General features: G+C 38.3%; 1 protein-coding gene across 2 annotated transcripts in view; it reads left to right on the forward strand.

Moving 5' to 3' along the window:
* The window catches only part of FAM149B1 (family with sequence similarity 149 member B1), an 86,189-nt gene that overhangs the window by 60,980 nt on the left and 6,698 nt on the right, over window positions 1–18,511 (forward strand). For both annotated transcript variants that reach the window (XM_039235225.1, XM_039235226.1), the window contains exons 8-9: window positions 14,585–14,709; window positions 16,335–16,441. In XM_039235225.1, the coding sequence (XP_039091156.1) occupies window positions 14,585–14,709; window positions 16,335–16,441 (232 nt within the window). The remainder of the gene's footprint in view (window positions 1–14,584; window positions 14,710–16,334; window positions 16,442–18,511) is intronic.

The raw sequence follows: 18,511 nt of genomic DNA on the forward strand, positions 1-18,511 counted from the left end.
TTTCTAGAAATTTTCTGATCCTTTCTTGTCTTTTTCTCTTTTGTGCATTTTTTAACATTTATTTTTTAAATTTACATCCAAATCAGTTAGCATATAGTGTAACAATGATTTCAGGAGTAGATTCCTTAATGCCCTTTACCCATTTAGCCCATTCCCCCTCCCACAATCCCTCCAGCAACCCTCTTTTTGTTCTCTATATTTAAGAGTCTCTTCTGTTTTGTGCCCCTCCCTGTTTTTATATTATTTTTGCTTCCCTTTCTTTATGTTCATCTGTTTTGTATCTTAAAGTCCTCACATGAGTGAAGTCATATTGACTAATTTTGCTCAGCATAATACCCTCTAGTTCCATCCACATAGCTGCAGATGCTAAGATTCTATTCGTTTTGATTGCCGAGTAATACTCCATTGTATATATATACCACTTCTTATCCATTCATCCATTGATGGACATTTGGGCTCTTTCCATACTTTGGCCATTGTCAATATTCACTCCTGTAAACATTAGGGTAAATGTGCCCCCTTTGAATCAGCATACCTGTATCCTTTGGATAAATACCTGTAGTGCAACTGCTGGGTCATAGGGTAGTTTTTTTTTTAATTTTTTGAGGATCTCCCATACTGTTTTCCAGAGTGGCTGCACCAGTTTGCATTCCCACAAGCCGTGCAAAAGAGATCCTTTCTCTGCATCCTCGCCAACATCTGTTGTTGCCTGAGTTGTTAACGTTAGCCATTCTCACAGGTGTGAGGTAGTATCTCATTATGGTTTTGATTTGTATTTCCCTGATGATGAGTGATGTTGAGCATTTTTTCATGTTTCGGTTGGCCATCTGGATGTCTTCTCTGGAGAAGTGTCTATTCATGTCTTCTGCCCATTTCTTCACTGGATTGGTTTTTTGGCTATTGAGTTTGATAAGTTCTTTATAGATTTTGGATATTAGCCCTTTATCTGATATGTCATTTGCAAATATCTTCTCCCATTCCATCGACTGCTTTTAGTTTTGCTGATTGTTACCTTTGCTGTGCAGAAGATTTTTATTTTGATGAGGTCCTAATAGTTCATTTCTGCTTTTGTTTCCCTTGCCTCCAGAGACATGTTGAGTAAGAAGTTGCTGCAGCCAAGGTCAAAGAGGTTTTTGCCTGCTTTCTCCTGTAGGATTTTGATGGCTTCCTGTCTTACATTTAGGCCTTTCATCCATTTTGAGTTTATTTTTGTGTATGGTGTAAGAAAGTGGTCCGGGTTCATTTTTCTGCATGTCTCTGTCCAGTTTTCCTAGCACCACTTGCTGAAGAAACTGCCTTTATTCCATTGGATATTCTTTCCAGTTTTGTCAAAGATTAGTTGGCCATACGTTTGTGGGTACATTTCTGGGCTCACTATTCTGTTCCATTGATCTCAGTGTCTGTTTTTCTGCCATCTTTTTTATGTTTTGGCATTTTCTTTAGTGATATATCTGGGTTTCCTTCTTATACTTTTGGCATGTTAGTGGATTTTGATATCTTGTTACTATCATGTTTGTATATAACCTCTTCTGCCTATGGCAGTCTATATTAAGTTGATGGTCATTTAAGTTTGAGCCCATTCATTTTTTCCTTTCCTCCCCACAGTTTAAGTATATATTATATTTTATATCCTTTTTTTGTAAGTTTCTTGACTGATTTTTTATAGAAATGCTCATTTTTACTGATTTTGTTTTTTCTGCCTTTATACTGTCACTTTTAGTCAATCTTTCCACTCAGAGAGTCCCCTTTAGTATTTCTTGCCGCGCTGTTGTAGTGGTCACAAACTGTTAGTTTGGGAAACTATTTCTCTCCTATATTTTTTTGTTTGTTTATTTTTGAGAGAGAGCATGAACAGGGGAGGGGCAGAGAGAGAGGGAGACAGAGGATTCAAAGCAGGCTCTGCACTGACAGCATCAAGCTCAATGCAGGGGTTGTACTCAAGCACCAGGAGATCATAACCTACAGTCAGACTCTCAACCAGTTGAGCCACCCAAGCTTCCCACTCTCCTTCTATTCTGAATCAGCCTTGCTGGATAGAGTATTCTTGGTTGTTGATTTTTCCCATTCAGCACTCTGAATATTTCATGCCACTCCCTATTGGCTTGTCAAGTTTCTGTTGACAAATCTCTTGCAAGCCTTATGGGTTTTCTTTGTAAGTTAATTACTTCTTTTGTCTTGCTGCTTTTAAATTTCTTTCTTCATCACTTTATTTTGCAAATTTAATTACAATATGTCTTGGTATGGCCTGCCTTTTTTGACTTTGATTGGAATTCTCAATGCCTCCTGGATCTGGATATGTTTCCTTCCTCAGATTAGGGAAGTTTTCATCTATTATTTCTTCAAATAAATTTTCTGGCCCCTTTTCTCTCTCCTCTTCTGAGACTCCTAGAATACAAATATAATGTTTGATACAGTCATGAGTTCCTTAAGTCTATTCTTTTCTTAAAATAGTTTATTGTCAATTTGGTTCCCATATCCTTAAGTCTATTCTTGATTTGCATAATTCTTCTTTCTCTTTTGTTCACCCTCATTGCTTTCTATCATTTTGTCCTGTATGTCATAAATTTGTTCTTCTGCTGCTTTCAACCTGCTGTTCTTTGCATCATGCATATTTCTAATCTTGTTTATTGCACTCTTCATCCCTGGCTCTTTTTTAACTCTTTTATCTCTGTGGTAAGGGTCTCACTGATCTCCTCCATTCCTTTCTCAAGTGTAGTGGGTGCCCTCGTGATTGTTGCTTTAAATTCTCCATCAAGCATGCTACTTATATCTGTTTCACTTAGATCTCTGGCCATGACCTTATCTTGTTTTTTCATTTTGGATAAATTCCTCTGTCTTCTCATTTTGACTAAGTCTCTGCCCACTTCTGTGTTCTAGAAAAGCCAGTTATATCTCTTGTTCCTGAGAGTAATGGCCTTATGAAGAAGAGGTCATCTAGTGCCCAGGGCCTGGCGCTTCAGGCCATGCGTGTGCTGCATATGCTATGCTGTTGTGTTCTGTCTGCACTGTCCTTCATGTCAGTCATCTGCAGAGGCTTGCCTTGCCTGCAGTGGGCAAGTGTATGGTCCCAAGCCTCGATGTGGTGAATTAAAACTAGGTATGTTCTGATGTGCTTGTGAAATGAGACCTGTCACCACCTCCACTGGACCTGAGGCCCTGTAAAACTGTTTGGGAGATGTGGTATAAGCAGGGTTTGTGCTGGTCTTCTGGGGAAGGTCCTGCCACACTGGGACAAAGTTAGATGACTGAGAAGGACAGTTCCATTGGAGTGCAGGGTGTGGGGCTCAGTATAAGCAAGTTAGACAGCTGGTGTGTGCACTGTGCTTCTTCCCACAGGAGACTGTTTATGCTGAGGGATGGGGAAGGAACAAAGGGGCCAGCTCCTTTGTTCTTGGAGTGGTGTCTCTGTGAATGCTCTCAGGAACACATTCCAAGATGAACAGATAATCCCCCTACTGTGTGCGCCAGGCTTTCTTCAGATTGCCGTTTCCACCCTCTATGCTCCCAGGTTCTTTGCCCACCTTCTCTGAAAGAACAGTGCAGTGCCCTCTGCTCTATCCTAGCCAAGCCTGCTGACCTTTAAAACTCCAGGCTTTAAGCCCCACTGGTTGCAAGAACTCATGAAATTCAGCCCATTTTCTAAGCCAGTGGCTATGGGGAAACGTTCTCCTTGTGTATTTCCCTGTATGCTCCCCTCTCTCTCACCCTTCTCTGCATTCATTGCTCCCACTCCTCCACATCAGCTGAGATCCATTTCCCCCCAAATCACATCTCTGCACTTCCTACCTTCTTCAGTGTGGCCTCTTCTGTCTTCAGTTGTAGAGTTGTTCTGTCAGTCCTCAGGTTATTTCTTAGATATTTGATAGTTATCTAGTTGTATTCATGGGGCAAAAAGAGCCTAGGTATTTTCCATCATCTTCCTGGCAATTTCTTGACTAATTTTAGGACATGTGCCAGAGAAGCAGGGATATGTGGCAGCTTTCTCTAAGAAGAGAAGTACTTGCAGATACCATTATCCTTTCCTAACCCAGCAAAGATAGCCAGACACTTGTGGGAGCCAGTTCTGACACCTCCATCTATCATGTTGGGATTACTTGCTCTGCTCTAGCATTCCCCTGTGGTACCACCCCAGCCAACCCTACCAACTCAGCAGCTGCTTCCAAAAGTGGCTGGCACCCTGCCACACCTGGCAGTCAGCCTTGGCCATGAGCAGCTCATCTACAAAGTGATGCCTGCCCCGGGAAGTGGGGAAAGTAAAGTGACACACCAGAATGTCGACAGTAACTGCTGCTATGTCTCTCAGCTAGCCACACCAGGGGCAAGACCTGCCAAATACTGCACCTGCAGCAGTCACAGTGGGTCACTGCAACAGCTAGGCTGAGGGCTAGTCCCACCTACCATTAAGCCTACAGTAGTTTCAGCCAGGCCTCTCAGTGAGGTGCTCAAGAGGAAAATACTTCCCACAAGAGCTCCCACAGTAGTCTTGGGTCAAGCACAACAGGAGGGTGCAGGTAGCCCACACAGGGGATAGCCCTGCAGCACCTGGTTCCAGTGACCAGGGTGAATGCACTATAAGGCACCACAGGACACCTTCTACATAAGACAACCACTTTCAAAATCAGGCCTAATATGTAGAAGCAAACACTGAGTCAGAAAAATTCAGGAGACCAAGGAATAGGTTGAAATGAAAGAACAAGACAAAACAATAGAAAAAGAGCTAAATGAAATGGGAATAAGCAATCTACCTACTAAGGAGTTTAAAGATACTCACTGGACTTGAGAGAACAGTGGGGGATAGAAAGGTATAGAAAATATTTTTTTAAAAAAACCAGTCAGATTGAAAAATACAGTAACTGAAGTGAAAAATACACCAGAGGAAATCAACAACAGTTTAGAGGATGCAGGAGAATGGTTCAGTGATCTAGAAGACAGGGTAATGGAAAGCAACCAAACTGAACACCAAAAAGAAAAAGCATTTTAAAAAGAGAATAGATTAAGAGACCTCCCTGATAACACTAAGTGTAATGACATTCACATTGCAGGGATCACAGAAGGAAAGAGAGAGAGAAAAGACAATATTTGAAGAATACTTCAAACTTATTTGAAAAACTAATAGCCAAAACATCTCTAATCTTGGGAAGAAAACAGACATCCAGGCCCAGGAATCATAGAGAAATTCAAATATGATGAACTTAAGTAAGTCCACACCAAGACACATAATAATTAAAATGGCAAAAAATTAAAGACAAATATGGGGTGCCTGGGTGGCTCAGTCGGTTAAGCATCCGACTTCAGCTCAGGTCACGATCTCACAGTTTGTAGGTTCAATCCCTGCATCGGGCTCTGTGCTGACAGCTCAGAGCCTGGAGTCTGTTTCAGATTCTGTATCCCCCTCTCTCTCTAACCCTCCCCTGCTTACGCTGTCTCTTTCTCTCTCAGAAATAAACAAAAAAACATTAAAAAAATCAAAGACAACAAATCTTAAAAGCAGCAAGAGAAAAGATAACAGTTACATACAGGGGAATGATATTTGAGTAGAAACTGCAAACCAGAAGGGTGTGGCATACTATATTTAAAGTGCTGAAATGAATAACCTACAATTTAGAATATACTACCTGGCAGGGTTATCATTCAGAAATGAAAGCGTAAAGAGTTTCCCAGACAAACAAAAGTTCGAGTTCATCACTACTAAACCAAACGTACAAAGAATGTTAAAGGGGTTTCTTTAAATGGAAATGAAAAAGCCATAACTACAAGTAAGAAAATTTTTAAAAGAAAAGTATTTTACTGTTAAAAGCAAACAGATAGTAATGGTAGTAACCAATCATTTATAAAGCTACTACAAGTAATAACATGTATTATACCTACAAAAATTGGTCAAGATACACCAAATTAAAAGATGTAAAACATGATATCATATACATAAAACATGAAGGAATAAAAATCTCGTGCTTTCAAAATATATTCAAACTTAAGCAACCATCAACTTAAAATAGACTGCTATATATACAAAGAATGTTATAAATGAGCCTCATGGTAACCACACTGACAACCTATGACAGATACACACACAAAAGAGAAAGGAATCCAAAAATAACAATGGAAGACATCACACCACAAGGGAAGAGAGCAAAAAAAGAAGAAAGGAACACGGACGAATGTAAAAATAACAAGAAAACAATTAACAAAATGGCCATAAGTAAATACCTATCAATAATTACTTTAAGTAAATGGACTAAATGCTCCAATCAAAAGAAGTCTGATGACTGGGGTGTCTGGTGGCTCAGTTGATTGAGCATCTGACTTCTTTTTTTTTTTTTTTTTAATATTTTTATTTATTTCTAGGAGAGAGAGAGACAGCGTGAGCAGGGGAGGGTCAGAGAGAGAGGGAAACACAGACTCTGAAACAGGCTCCAGGCTCTGAGCTGGCAGTCAGCACAGAGCCCGACGCGGGGCTCGAACCCACTAACCGCGAGATCATGACCTAAGCGAAAGTCGGACGCTTAACCGACTAAGCCACCCAGGCGCCCGAGCATCTGACTTCTGACAGCTCAGGTCATGATTTCATGGTTCATGTGTCTGAGCCTGGCATCAGGCTCACTGTTGTCAGCACAGAGCCTGTTTGGATCCTCTGTCCTCCTCTCTCTCTGCCCCTCCCCTGCTCATGCTCTCTCTCAAAAATAAAAAGAAATTTGGTGACTAGATAAAAAAACAAGATCCATATGTATGCTGCCTAAAAGAAACTCACTTTAGATTTAAGGACACACTGAGACTAAAAGTGAAGGGATAGAAAAAGATTTCATGCAAATGGAAACCACAAGAAACCTGGATTAGCTACACTTACATCAGACAAAACAGACTTTAAAACAAAGAGTATAATAAGAGACAAAGAGAAACATTACATAATAATGAAGGGATCAATCCAAGAGAATATAATTGTAAATATCTATGCATCCAGCATAGGAGCACCTAAATATATGAAGCAAATATTAACACACATAAAGGGAGAAATGGACAGTATAATACAATAATACTAGGGGACTTTAACACACCATATACATTTATGGGTAGATCATTTAGATAGCAGAAACATTCTCTGGGATATATCACATGTTAGGCCACAAAATAAGTCTCAATAAATTTAATATTTAAATAATATCAAGTATCTTTTCCAACCACAATGGTATGAAATGAGTAATCCACTACAAGAAAAACACAGGAAGAAATACAAACACATGGAGGCTAAACAACATATTACTAAACGGCCAATGAAAAAAATTGAAAAGGAAATTAAAAAATACCTGGATACAATGAAAATAAAAACATGATGGTTCAAAATCTTTGGGACACAGCAAAGGTGCTTCTAAGAGGGAAGGTTATAGCAATACAGGGCTATCTCAAAAACCAAGAAAAGTCTGAAACTTTCAAAATTTACACATAAAGGAACTAGAAAAATAGAACAAAGCAAAACAAAGCCTAGAATTAGCAGAAGGAAAAAAATAATCCTGCTTTTAGTGGAAACAAATGAATTAGAGACTAAAAAAAATTACCAAAAAAATCACTGAAACTAAGGGCTGTTTCTTAGAAAATTAAAATTGATAAACTTTTAGTATCAAACTCACCATTAAAAAAGGGGCTCAAATAAAATTAGAAATGAAAGAGAAGAATAAAAAGAAATACAAGGATAGTAAGACACTATATCAAAAATCATATGCCAAATTAGATAATCTAGAAGAAATAGATAAATTAATGGAAACATATAATTCTCTAAGACTAAGTCAGGAAGAACTAGAAAATCTGAACAGATCAATTACTAGTAACAATATTTTGAATTTGTAAGAAAAGAATTTCCAAGAAAAGTCTGGGACGTGATGCTTCACAGGTGAATTCTAGCAAACACTTAAAGACAAGTTAAGATCTATCCCTCTCTCTCAGGGCGCCTGGGTGGCTTAGTCGGTTAAGCGTCCGACTTTCGCTTAGGTCATGATCTCGCGGTTCTTGGGTTCGAGCCCCGCGTCGGGCTCTGTGCTGACTGCCTGCTCAGAGCCTGGAGCCTGTTTCAGAGTCTTTATCTCCCTCTCTCTCTGACCCTCCCCTGCTCACGCTGTCTCTCTATCTCCTAGAAATTGAAAAACAAAAACAAAAAATAAGATCTATCCCTCTCAACCTATTCTAAAACATAACAAAAAAAACCCCAAAAACCAAAAAACAAACCAGAAGAGGAAGGAATGCTTCCAAGTTCATTCTATAAGACCAGAATTATCCTGATACAAAAGAAGACAAACACAAAAACAATATATCTGAAGAACATAGATACTAAAATCTTCAACAAAATATTAGCATTAGCTGAAATTCATTTAACTGAATTTAAAAATACATTAAAACAGGGGCACCCAAGTGGCGCATTTGGTTGAGTGTCCAACTTTTAATTTCAACTCAAGTCATGATCTCACAGTTCATGAGACTGAGTCCCTGACTCTGCAATGACAGCAAAGATCTTTGGGATTCTCCTACCCTCTCTCTCTCTGCCACTCTCCAGCTTATGTGCTCTCTCTCTCTCTCTTAAAATAAATAAACATTTAAAAATACAGTAAAAGAACCATTTACCAAGATCAAGTGGGATTTATTCCAATGACGCAAGGATGGTTCAACATCCACAAATCAAGGTGATACAACGCATTGACAAGATGGAGGATAAAAATATATGATCATCTCAATAGATATAGAAAAAGTATTTGATGGGGGCGCGTAGGTGGCTTCTCGGTTAAGTGTCCGACTTCGGCTCAGGTCATGATCTCACGGTTTGTGGGTTTGAGCCCCTCGTTAGACTGACTCTGTGCTGACAGCTCAGAGCCTGGAGCCTTATTCAGATTCCATGTCTCCTCTCTCTCTCTGCCTCCCCCTCACTTATGCTCTGTCTCTGTCTCAAAAATAAACTATTAAAAAAAGAAATTTTAAAAAAGAAAAAGCATTTGACAAAATCCAGCATCCATTCATGATAAAAAACTCTCAACAAAGTGGGTACAGAAGAAACATACCTCAACAAAATAAATACCACATATGTCAAACCCATAGCTAACATTATATTCAGTAGTAAGAATATGAAAGCTTTGGGGCACCTGGGTGGCTTAGTCGGTTAAGCATCCGGCTTTCGCTTGGGTCATGATCTCACGGTTCGTGGGTTCGAGCCCCACGTCGGGCTCTGTGCTGACTGCCAGCTCAGAGCCTGGAGCTTGTTTCAGTCTGTGACTCCCTCTCTCTCTGACCCTCCCCTGCTCACGCTGTCTCTCTCTCTCTCTCTCTCTCTCCTAAAAATAAATAAAACATTAAAAAAAAAAAGAACATGAAAGCTTTCCCTCTAAGATCAGAAACAAGACAAGGATGTCCATTTCACAACTTATATTCAATGCAGTACTTGAAGTCCTATCCACAGCAATTAGACAAGAGAGAAAAAAAGCATCCAAATTGGAAAGAGGGAAAACTATCACTATTTGCAGATGACATATTACAAATAAAAAATAATAATAACAATCCTAAGGAGTCCAGCAAAAAGCTGTTAGAATAAATAAATTCAGTAAAGTTGCAAGATACAAAATCAACATACAGAAATCTGTTACATTTCTATACACTAATAACAAAAGAGCAGAATGAAAAACAAAACAAAAAATAGCAGAAAGAGAATTTAAGAAAACAATCCCATTTACATAAAAATACATAGGAATACATTTATTGAGGGAGGTGAAAGACCTGTATTTTGAAAACTACAAGACATTAATAAAAGAAATTGAAGACTATACACATAAATGGAAAGATCTAGCATGATCATGAACTGCAATAATTAAATTTGTTAAAGTATCCATACTATGAAAATTAATCTTCAGATTCAATGCAATCCCTGCCAAAATACCAACAGCATTATTCACAGAAGTAGAATGAAAAATTCTAAAGTTTGTATGGAATCACAGAAAGCCCTGAATAGCCCAAGCAATCTTGAAAAAGAACAAAGTCGGATATCACAATCTCAGAATTCTATTTATACTATAAAGCTACAGTAATCAAAACCGTATGGTATTGTGACAAAAACAGACACATAGATCAATGGAACAGAATTAAGAGTCCAGAAATAAACCCATGTTTATGTGGTCAATTAATCTATGACAAAAGAGACAAGAGTATACAATGTTGGAAAGACAGTCTCTTCAATAAACGGTGTTGGAAAATCTGGATAACTATATGTTAAAGATTGAAATGAGACCACTTATAGTATACACAAAAATAAACTCCATGGATTAAAGATGTAAAGAGTTGAAAACATAAAACTACTAAAAGAAAACAGAAGCAGTAAACTCATAGACATCAGCTTTAGCAATATGTTTGGATATGTCTCCACAGGCAAGGGAAACAAAACCAAAACTAAACAAATGAGACTATATCAAACTAAGAAGCTTTTGTGCAGCAAAGGAAACTATAAAAAACAAAACAAAACCAAAAAGGTAACCTACTGAATGGGAGAAGATATTTCCAAATGATATCCAGTAAGAGATTAATATCCAAAATCTACACATAACTCCCACAACTCAACACCAAACAATGATTTAAAAATGGGTATAGATGGGGCGCCCGGGTGGCTTAGTCGGTTAGGCGTCCGACTTTCGCTCAGGTCATGATCTCGCGGTTCGTGGGTTCGAGCCCCGCGTCGGGCTCTGTGCTGACTGCCAGCTCAGAGCCTGGGGCCTGTTTCAGTCTGTGACTCCCTCTCTCTCTCTGACCCTCCCCTGCTCACGCTGTCTCTCTCTCTCCTAGAAATAAAAAAAAATAAAAATAAAAAAAAAATAAAAATAAAAATGGGTATAGAACCTGAATAAACATTTTTCCAAAGAAGACCTACAGATGGCTAACAGACAGATGAAAAGATGCTCAATATCACTAATCATCAGGGAAATGCTGATCAAAACCACAATGAGGTATCACCTCACACCAGTCAGAATGGCTAGTATCGAAAGACAAGAGCTGGAGCATCTGGCTGGCTCAGTCAGTAGAGTATGAGACTCTTGACCTCAGGGTTGAGTTTGAGCTCCACATCAGACAGAAATTTAAAAAACAACAAAATAGCAAGAGTTGGCAAGGATGTAGATGTGCACTATGACCAGCGCCCAGACCAAGAATAAAACGTTACCAAAACTTCACAAGACCCTCTCATGGTTTCTCTCAGTCACTTTACTAAACTCCTACATCCCTAAGAGTAACCCTATTCTAACTTATTAGGATTAATTTTGTCTTTTTTATTTTTTATAACTTTATAAGAGTGCATTTCTACAGTCTATACCATTCTGCATCTTTTTAAACTCAACATTGCTAAATTCAACTGTTCTGCTTGTAATATTTTCATTGGTTAAAAACATTTTTTAACCTTTATTTGAGAGAGAGCAAGAGAGAGCGAGAGAGCGCGCAAGAGAGTTGGGGAGGAACAGAGAGGGAGACAGATTTCGAAGCAGGCTTCAGGCTCTGAGCTGTTAGCACACAGCCTGACAGAAGACTTGGATCTGTGAACTATGAGACCATTATCTGAGCTGAAGATGTACACTCAATCAACTGAGCCACCCAAGTGCCCCAATATTTTCATTGTTATATTCTATTTTATGACTGTATCACATTTTACTGTTGATGGACATTTGAGTAGTTTGCAGTTTATGTTTACCAGCATATAGTGTTGGTAGGAATGTTCTTGTATGTGTCTTTTATGTATGTACTAGATTACTAAAAGTAGCACTAATGGTCATATGTTATTCCAACTTTAGTGGCTACTGTCAAAAAATTTTCCAAAGTGGTTGCATCTATTTACACTCTTCAGTATTGTATGAAAGTTCCAGTTGCTCCATGTTTGCTCTATTTGATACTGTCTATGTGGGTTCTTTTTTAAGCCACTCTGTTGTATGCCTGTCAAGTTCTCTTTTAAAACTAGTATTAGAGTTTAGAACCAACACCCTTTAAAAACTAACTGGTTTAGGGGCACCTGATGGTTCAGCTGGTTAAACACCTGACTCTTGATTTTTGGCTCAGGTCATAATCTCAGAGTGGAGATGGAGACCCATGTTGGGCTCCGTGCTAGGTGTGGAGCTCTGCTTGTGATTCTCCCTCTCTCTGCACTTTCTCCATTCTCTAAAAACAAAACAAATAACTAACTGGTTTATGAGTTTAAGTTTTTGATATTATGAGATAAATTATAAAGTCATGTCCAAACTGCAATACTTTTTTTTTTTCAATTTTAAGTAGGCTTCCTGCCCAACATGGGGCTTGATCTCACGATCTGAGATCAAGAGTCACATGCTATACTCACTGAACCAGCCAGGTGCCCCAGTCAAACACTGGTGATAAATACATAAACTCTTTCAATTTCTCAGTATCAACCACGGAGATATCAGAGAAAACTTTCATTTCACCTTTCACAATTTACCAAGGTTGGGCTGTTGCAATTACTCAGCTCTGCCCTTGAATGCAGCCATAAACCCTTGTAAATATATGGATGTGGCGATGTATATTTTTACGGACTCAATATATATGTGATTCAGTTTCTTTATCTGTATTAATATGATACTAATTCTCATAGGGTTCTGTAAGGAATAAATGAGTTACATTAAAGTATATAAAATAGTTCCTGGAATATGTAAGAGTGTAATAAATGTTAGATATTATCACTACTTTTTAAAAATAACATCTTGAAATATGGAAATAACTCTTGCATTTTTGGCTTTGGTGTGGACCAGATGGATAGTTGCTGTCAGAGCCAACCTGCAGATACTAGTACAAACCTACCCCTACTACTAAAGCAACTTTTTCTACCTCTACATGAGGAACAAAGCCAAACTGCATAGGACCATGTGACAACTTGTGGTATTTTAAGGTTTGTCAACTGTAACCTCAAAGTATACAAAACTCTGAGGAAATATAAACATTTATTTTTATAACTTGTTATTTTTAACAGTCCTTTAAACTTTTTTTAAGTTTATTTTGAGAGGGGGGAAGGGCAGAGAGACAAAGGGGTGGGGGAGAGAGAGAATCCCAAGCAGGCTCCACACTGTCAGTGCAGAGCCCAACACAAGACTTGAACTCACAAACCATGAGATCATAACCTGAGCTAAAATCAAGAGTCAGATGCTTAACTGACTGAGCCACCCAGGTGTCCCTAGTCATTTAACTTTTAATCAAGCCATTTTTAAAATCCAAATTATGAAAGAATATTTTTTAAAATATTTATTTATTTAGGGGGAGCAAGGGGAGAGGGAGAGGGAGGGAGAGAGAGAGGAATCCCAAGCAGGCTCAGAGCCCGATGTGGGGCTTCATCCCATGAAACACAAGATCATAGTCTGAGGAGAAATCAAAAGAAAGATGCTTAACTGACTGAGTGACCCAGGCACTCCTTTTTCATGAAAGAATATTTTAAAACAAAAACAATTAATTAAAATGAATAATTATTATTGCTATTAACCTTGTGGAAACAAGCTTCACTGGACATTTTTGTCAAGAAAAGACATACTTTTCTCTGAATGAAACCAGAACAGAAAACCAAGTGATGATAATGGAAGTGATTTAGAAACAATGAAGACCCAGAGTATATATCAGTTCTACTCAGAAACATGATTCCTCATCTTGAGTTGAGCTTTGGAGCCATAACTGATGGTGAGAAGTGCTAAAATCCCAAAATCCAGTGTTTTGCAATTATGATCAATGATGCTATAAACAATCTTGAACATTTCTTAGTACACATGTGCAAGATTTCCTTTAGGGTATATACCAAGGAATACAGTTGCTGGGTCATAGAAAATATGTATCTTCAACTTACTAGTAACACCAAATTATCCAAAGTGATTGTCCCATACCAGTTCTGTATGTCCATTAACAAGTACACAAGTTCCTGTGTTGACAGTTTCATCAGTATTTATTGATCAACATTTTTTGACAACATGTAAAAGGACACTTCATTGTGGCTTTATCCATTTTTAAAATTAAGCTATAATTTACATACAGTAAAATTATTTTTAGTGTATAGTTCATATTTTTCATCTTTTCCTCTGCACTGAATTCAAAATTATTTCCTCACATTTTTCTTCTAGTTCACTAATTCTGTGTTCAGTAGTATCTAATCTATTACTCTGCTGTTTTAATTTTAGCAATTCTATTCTCTTCTGTAGTGTTTTTTTCTTTTCCAAATCTGCTTGGTTATAACACTAGCTAGATTTAAGGGCTTTAGAGCCAATGTAACTGGAGGCCATTATATTGGACAGTGCATATGTAGAGTATTGTATTTCCATCAACTTCAAGTGTTCCATTGGACAGCTTTGCTCTAGAGCTGTTTTTCCTTCTGTCGAGTACCAGCAGGCCTCACCAGCCTTGGAAACCACTTTAACTTAATTTGAGGGCTTTTTGTGTGTTTTGTTTTGTTTGAACCATGCAGGTGGTATTAAGTTGGGCTGCAAAAATGAATGAAGTTTATCTTGAGATTATGAATTCTCAGGGTAAATTATTTTTCAGTTTTGCTGTGGCTCCAAAGATATCCATGGATAATAGATTCTATTCCTTTGTTCAGATGATGAGAGTAATGTTGCAAACACCAGACCAGTTTCAGAAAGCCCCTGTGTGCTGAGTGAACCACAACCGTTGGTCTTACCTCGAGTGCCACAGTCAAAGGTGCCGTCCATCACCTCAAATACAGTAAGCACCATACAGGAATGTGCTGGAGAACCTAGGACTGTTCTTGCCAGAAGCTTGCTCAGAGTTATTTGCCTTAATTTTATTATTTATGACTTGACTGTTTTCAGTAATGTGTTTATCCCAGTAATCCAGTGACTCTGCACTGATAAGTTTAATTTCAGTTTAAAAAATTAATAGCAAATTAGGGTTAATATTTAGTCAGCTCTTTTTAAAAGTCATCCATAAGTTATGCAATGTAGAATCAGCTATTGCTGCCTGATTGCAGGCCTAAGTCTGTTTGGGAGAATAAAGGATATGATGAAAAAGGTAACATCTTATTCTTTGAATTTCTCCATTTTGACTCCTTTTCCTCTTCCCTCAGCCTACCTGGGTTTTATTTTTGGTATTTGAATCTATTGATTTTTTTTTTTTTTTTTTGCCTTTTGGATGTTTAGTCTCATTAATAACAGGCATAAAAAGCAAACCAAAGGAAAAAGTAGTCCCAATTAAATCTGTGGACAGGCAAAAATAAATAAATAAATAAATCTGTGGACAGGCATAAGAACAGCCATTTCTTGCAGAAGCCTGATGAGCCTGGTCTCATCCCTTCATCTAGTCCCAGTTCCTACATGGTCGTTTCTCAGTGTTACCTGTGGCCAAAAAAAAGGAGAGGGGGATGGATTCTAATCCTTGAGCCACGCTCACCATCACTGGGTTTTACTACCAGGTCTAGTGTTTGCTTTGTTGGTATACTGGTCTGATATTGTCCTGCTGGATTTACAAATGTGTTACATAAAAATAAAATCAATAAGGCCCATCCATATCGTATCACACTGGTGGCTTAACCAGGTGAACTAATGTTCTTGGTGGTAATAAAATACTTCTAACATGCTAACTTAAGTGGTCTGACTATGGGTTAGGTAGCCTAAGTTATGAATAGTTAACTTAAATGTTTCTGGCTCTTAGTGACCAAAGGAAAGAGAAGCATTAATCCAAAGATTCCTTAGAGAAAGTAGGAAGAAAATGCATGCTATGGCAGAAGAAGATGGCCAGGAAGGGCACTGAACTGATGATCTGACAGAGAAAATCAAAAGCACTTCAAGGTGGCAATGTTAGTCCAAGGAAGATTAAATCCTGCTAACACTAGAACAAATAAGATTAACTCTTTCTAATAAAAGTTTTCAGAATTTAGGTTATGATGATAGCTGACTGCTCCAGAGGTAGTGAAAGAGAAAGGATGTTTATGCAGAGTGTAAGACTGTTTGATGGTGAAAGAGATTATGTCAGAGTTTACTCTTTTTCTATTTTTATTTCATATTTTGTTTTCTTTTCTAATGTAATATAAATAATGATAGTAATAAAGTCCTCTATCCCCTATCAGAGTAGCTGTTAACGTCTTTCATCTCAGTTGATCAGGCTTCCCTTACCTGGTGACATTTAAAAATGAAGAGAGAAGGACTCTGACTTGTCATTTTAACAGTGGACTTGGAGCCCCAGCTAGGCTACTCGTGAAAGATGTTAAAAAAGTTGAGGCATAGGAGAAAAAAGTACAGATCTCCTAATTTGAAAATACTATCTTTTGGCAAAGTTGGGAAACCAAGTATTTTCACCAACCAATACAAGTAACATTTTCTTTTGACATGTAGATGAATCTCTGTCAAGCAGCAAGTGGTCATCAGCCAAATGTGAATGGTCTCTTGGTTCATGGGATGCCTCTACAGCCAAGAAATCTCTCCCTAATGGACAAGTTACTGTAAGATGTATAAAGTTTTAATAGATTCTAGAGTTTACATAGAACACTGAGAAATAAAAGGAAAGCTACATCAGTTGATCAGTATGCATGCTGAGTATCTACCAAGCAACTAGAGAAATTTGGGAAGTAAAAACATCTAAGGAAATGGTTTCCACCCTAAAGGAGCCAATAATGTAACTGGAAAGAGAAGACACAAACGGGTAAAGAGAGACCCACATAGGGCATCTTTGTGACTGAATGTCAAGTGTGTGGTACCCAGAGTGAATGCATGGTGGTCCCAAAGAGTGGAGGCATTTTGGTGCATAACTGTAGGTTTGAACTTTTCCTTCAAAGATGGGAGTTTGAATAAATAGAGAAGAGCAACAATGCTATTGCAGGTAGGAGGAATGGTGTGGGAAAAGATTTGGAAACAAGAAAGAACTATTCAGAAGAGAAAGCAGACCAGTTTTGCTATAAGAAAAGGAGTAGGTCACAATTTATTGGTTCTGACCCAAGATCATTGATTATTTTTCAGAATTAAAACAGATATCATGGTGTGATTAGTGGGAAAGAGTACTATGAAATTAATGAAGGCTGGGACCAGACTGGGGGGTTTGAATGCCATGTTTTTGAGATCCATTTATGTTGTTGCACATGATCTTCTCTTTTGTTGCTAAGTAATATTCTACTGTAAGAATACACCACAATTTGTTTATCCATTCTCCTGTTAGTGAACACCTGAGGTGTTTCCAGGTTGGGGTTGTTATGCTTAAAGGCATTATAAACATTCTTGCACTGGTCTTTTTTGCGGACGTATGGCCTCATTTTTCTAGGGTCAGCATGTATAAAGTGCCATAGGATAGATAAGTTTAACTTTATAAGAACCTGCCATACAGTTTGCCAAAGTTAATTACACCATCTGACCCTCCTGCCAGCAATATATGAATTTCACCTAGGAGCACATATATTTAAATCAGTATTTGAAAGATAGATTTTACAGCAGAACATAGATTGGATTGAAGCAGGAGGAACTGAAGGTAAAGAGTCTAATTAATATAGGTGTTCAAGGGGCACCAGGATGGCTCAGTTCGAAGAGCATGTGACTCTTTATCTTGGGACTGAGTTCAAGCCCCATGCTGGGGTGTAAAGATTACTTAAAAAGTGTGTGTGTGTGTGTGTGTGTGTGTGTGTGTGTGTGTAGGAGTTCAAGCTGCCGAAAGTCTGTACTCGAGTTGTAGCAAAAGATAAGAAAGGAATGGAGTATTATAGAGCTACTGTAAAAACAAAAAAAGCAAAAAACAATCAGATTCTATAAAAGCAGAGGAATCAAAGTCAACTCAGAGATTTCAAACTCAAGGGAAACTTGTGGAGTAAAGATAAATTTGGTTTGGGGTGTGTTGAGTTTACAATGCCAGGCCATCTCACTGGAAACATGGAAGAGGTCAGCTTTGGAAAGTGATCTAGAAGTCACCTGGCTAAAGGTGATGACTGAATCCAGAATTATAAATGAGCAGTCCAGAAGACAAAATAAAGATAAGCATAGAGCACCTAAGGCCTAAAGGAATTTGATATGTAAAGGTAAAAGTAAGTGAATGGTTAGGGAGGAAGACCAGCAAAATCTCTTGTGAGTAATGCTCAAGGTTTAGTCCATTCCTTAATGGCTATTTCCCCTTCACAGTTCTCCAAACACTGAGGTATATTTTGCCCTACAGACACCAAAGGGCCTGAAAGTTTGAGGAACTTGCTGAAAGCCAAAAGAGCATGTGGCAGAGTGTAATTCTTTCACATTCTCTCCATTTCCTTGCTCTTTTAGGTGTCTTATAGCACATATATCTCATCTGTATTTTAAAAAACAAAATAAAAAGCCCCAAATCTGTAGGGTAGAGTTTAAGCTACTGAACTTTTTGGGCATATTTTACTTTTCAGAGTACGTACAGAAAAGTGTTATTTCAGCTGCTTATGCAAATAGGGATCTACTATAGTCCTGGTGCCCTGGGCAGCAGGAGGCTCTGGACCTTTTGCCTCCTTCTAGCTTTCCAAGAAACCCGAACCCCTACCCCTGCAAGCTCCAATGAGCTCAGCATTTTAATC

The sequence above is a fragment of the Hyaena hyaena genome, unplaced genomic scaffold, assembly GCF_003009895.1.
Source record: "Hyaena hyaena isolate Hyena2069 unplaced genomic scaffold, ASM300989v1 scaffold_97, whole genome shotgun sequence".
Lineage (NCBI taxonomy): Eukaryota > Metazoa > Chordata > Mammalia > Carnivora > Hyaenidae > Hyaena > Hyaena hyaena.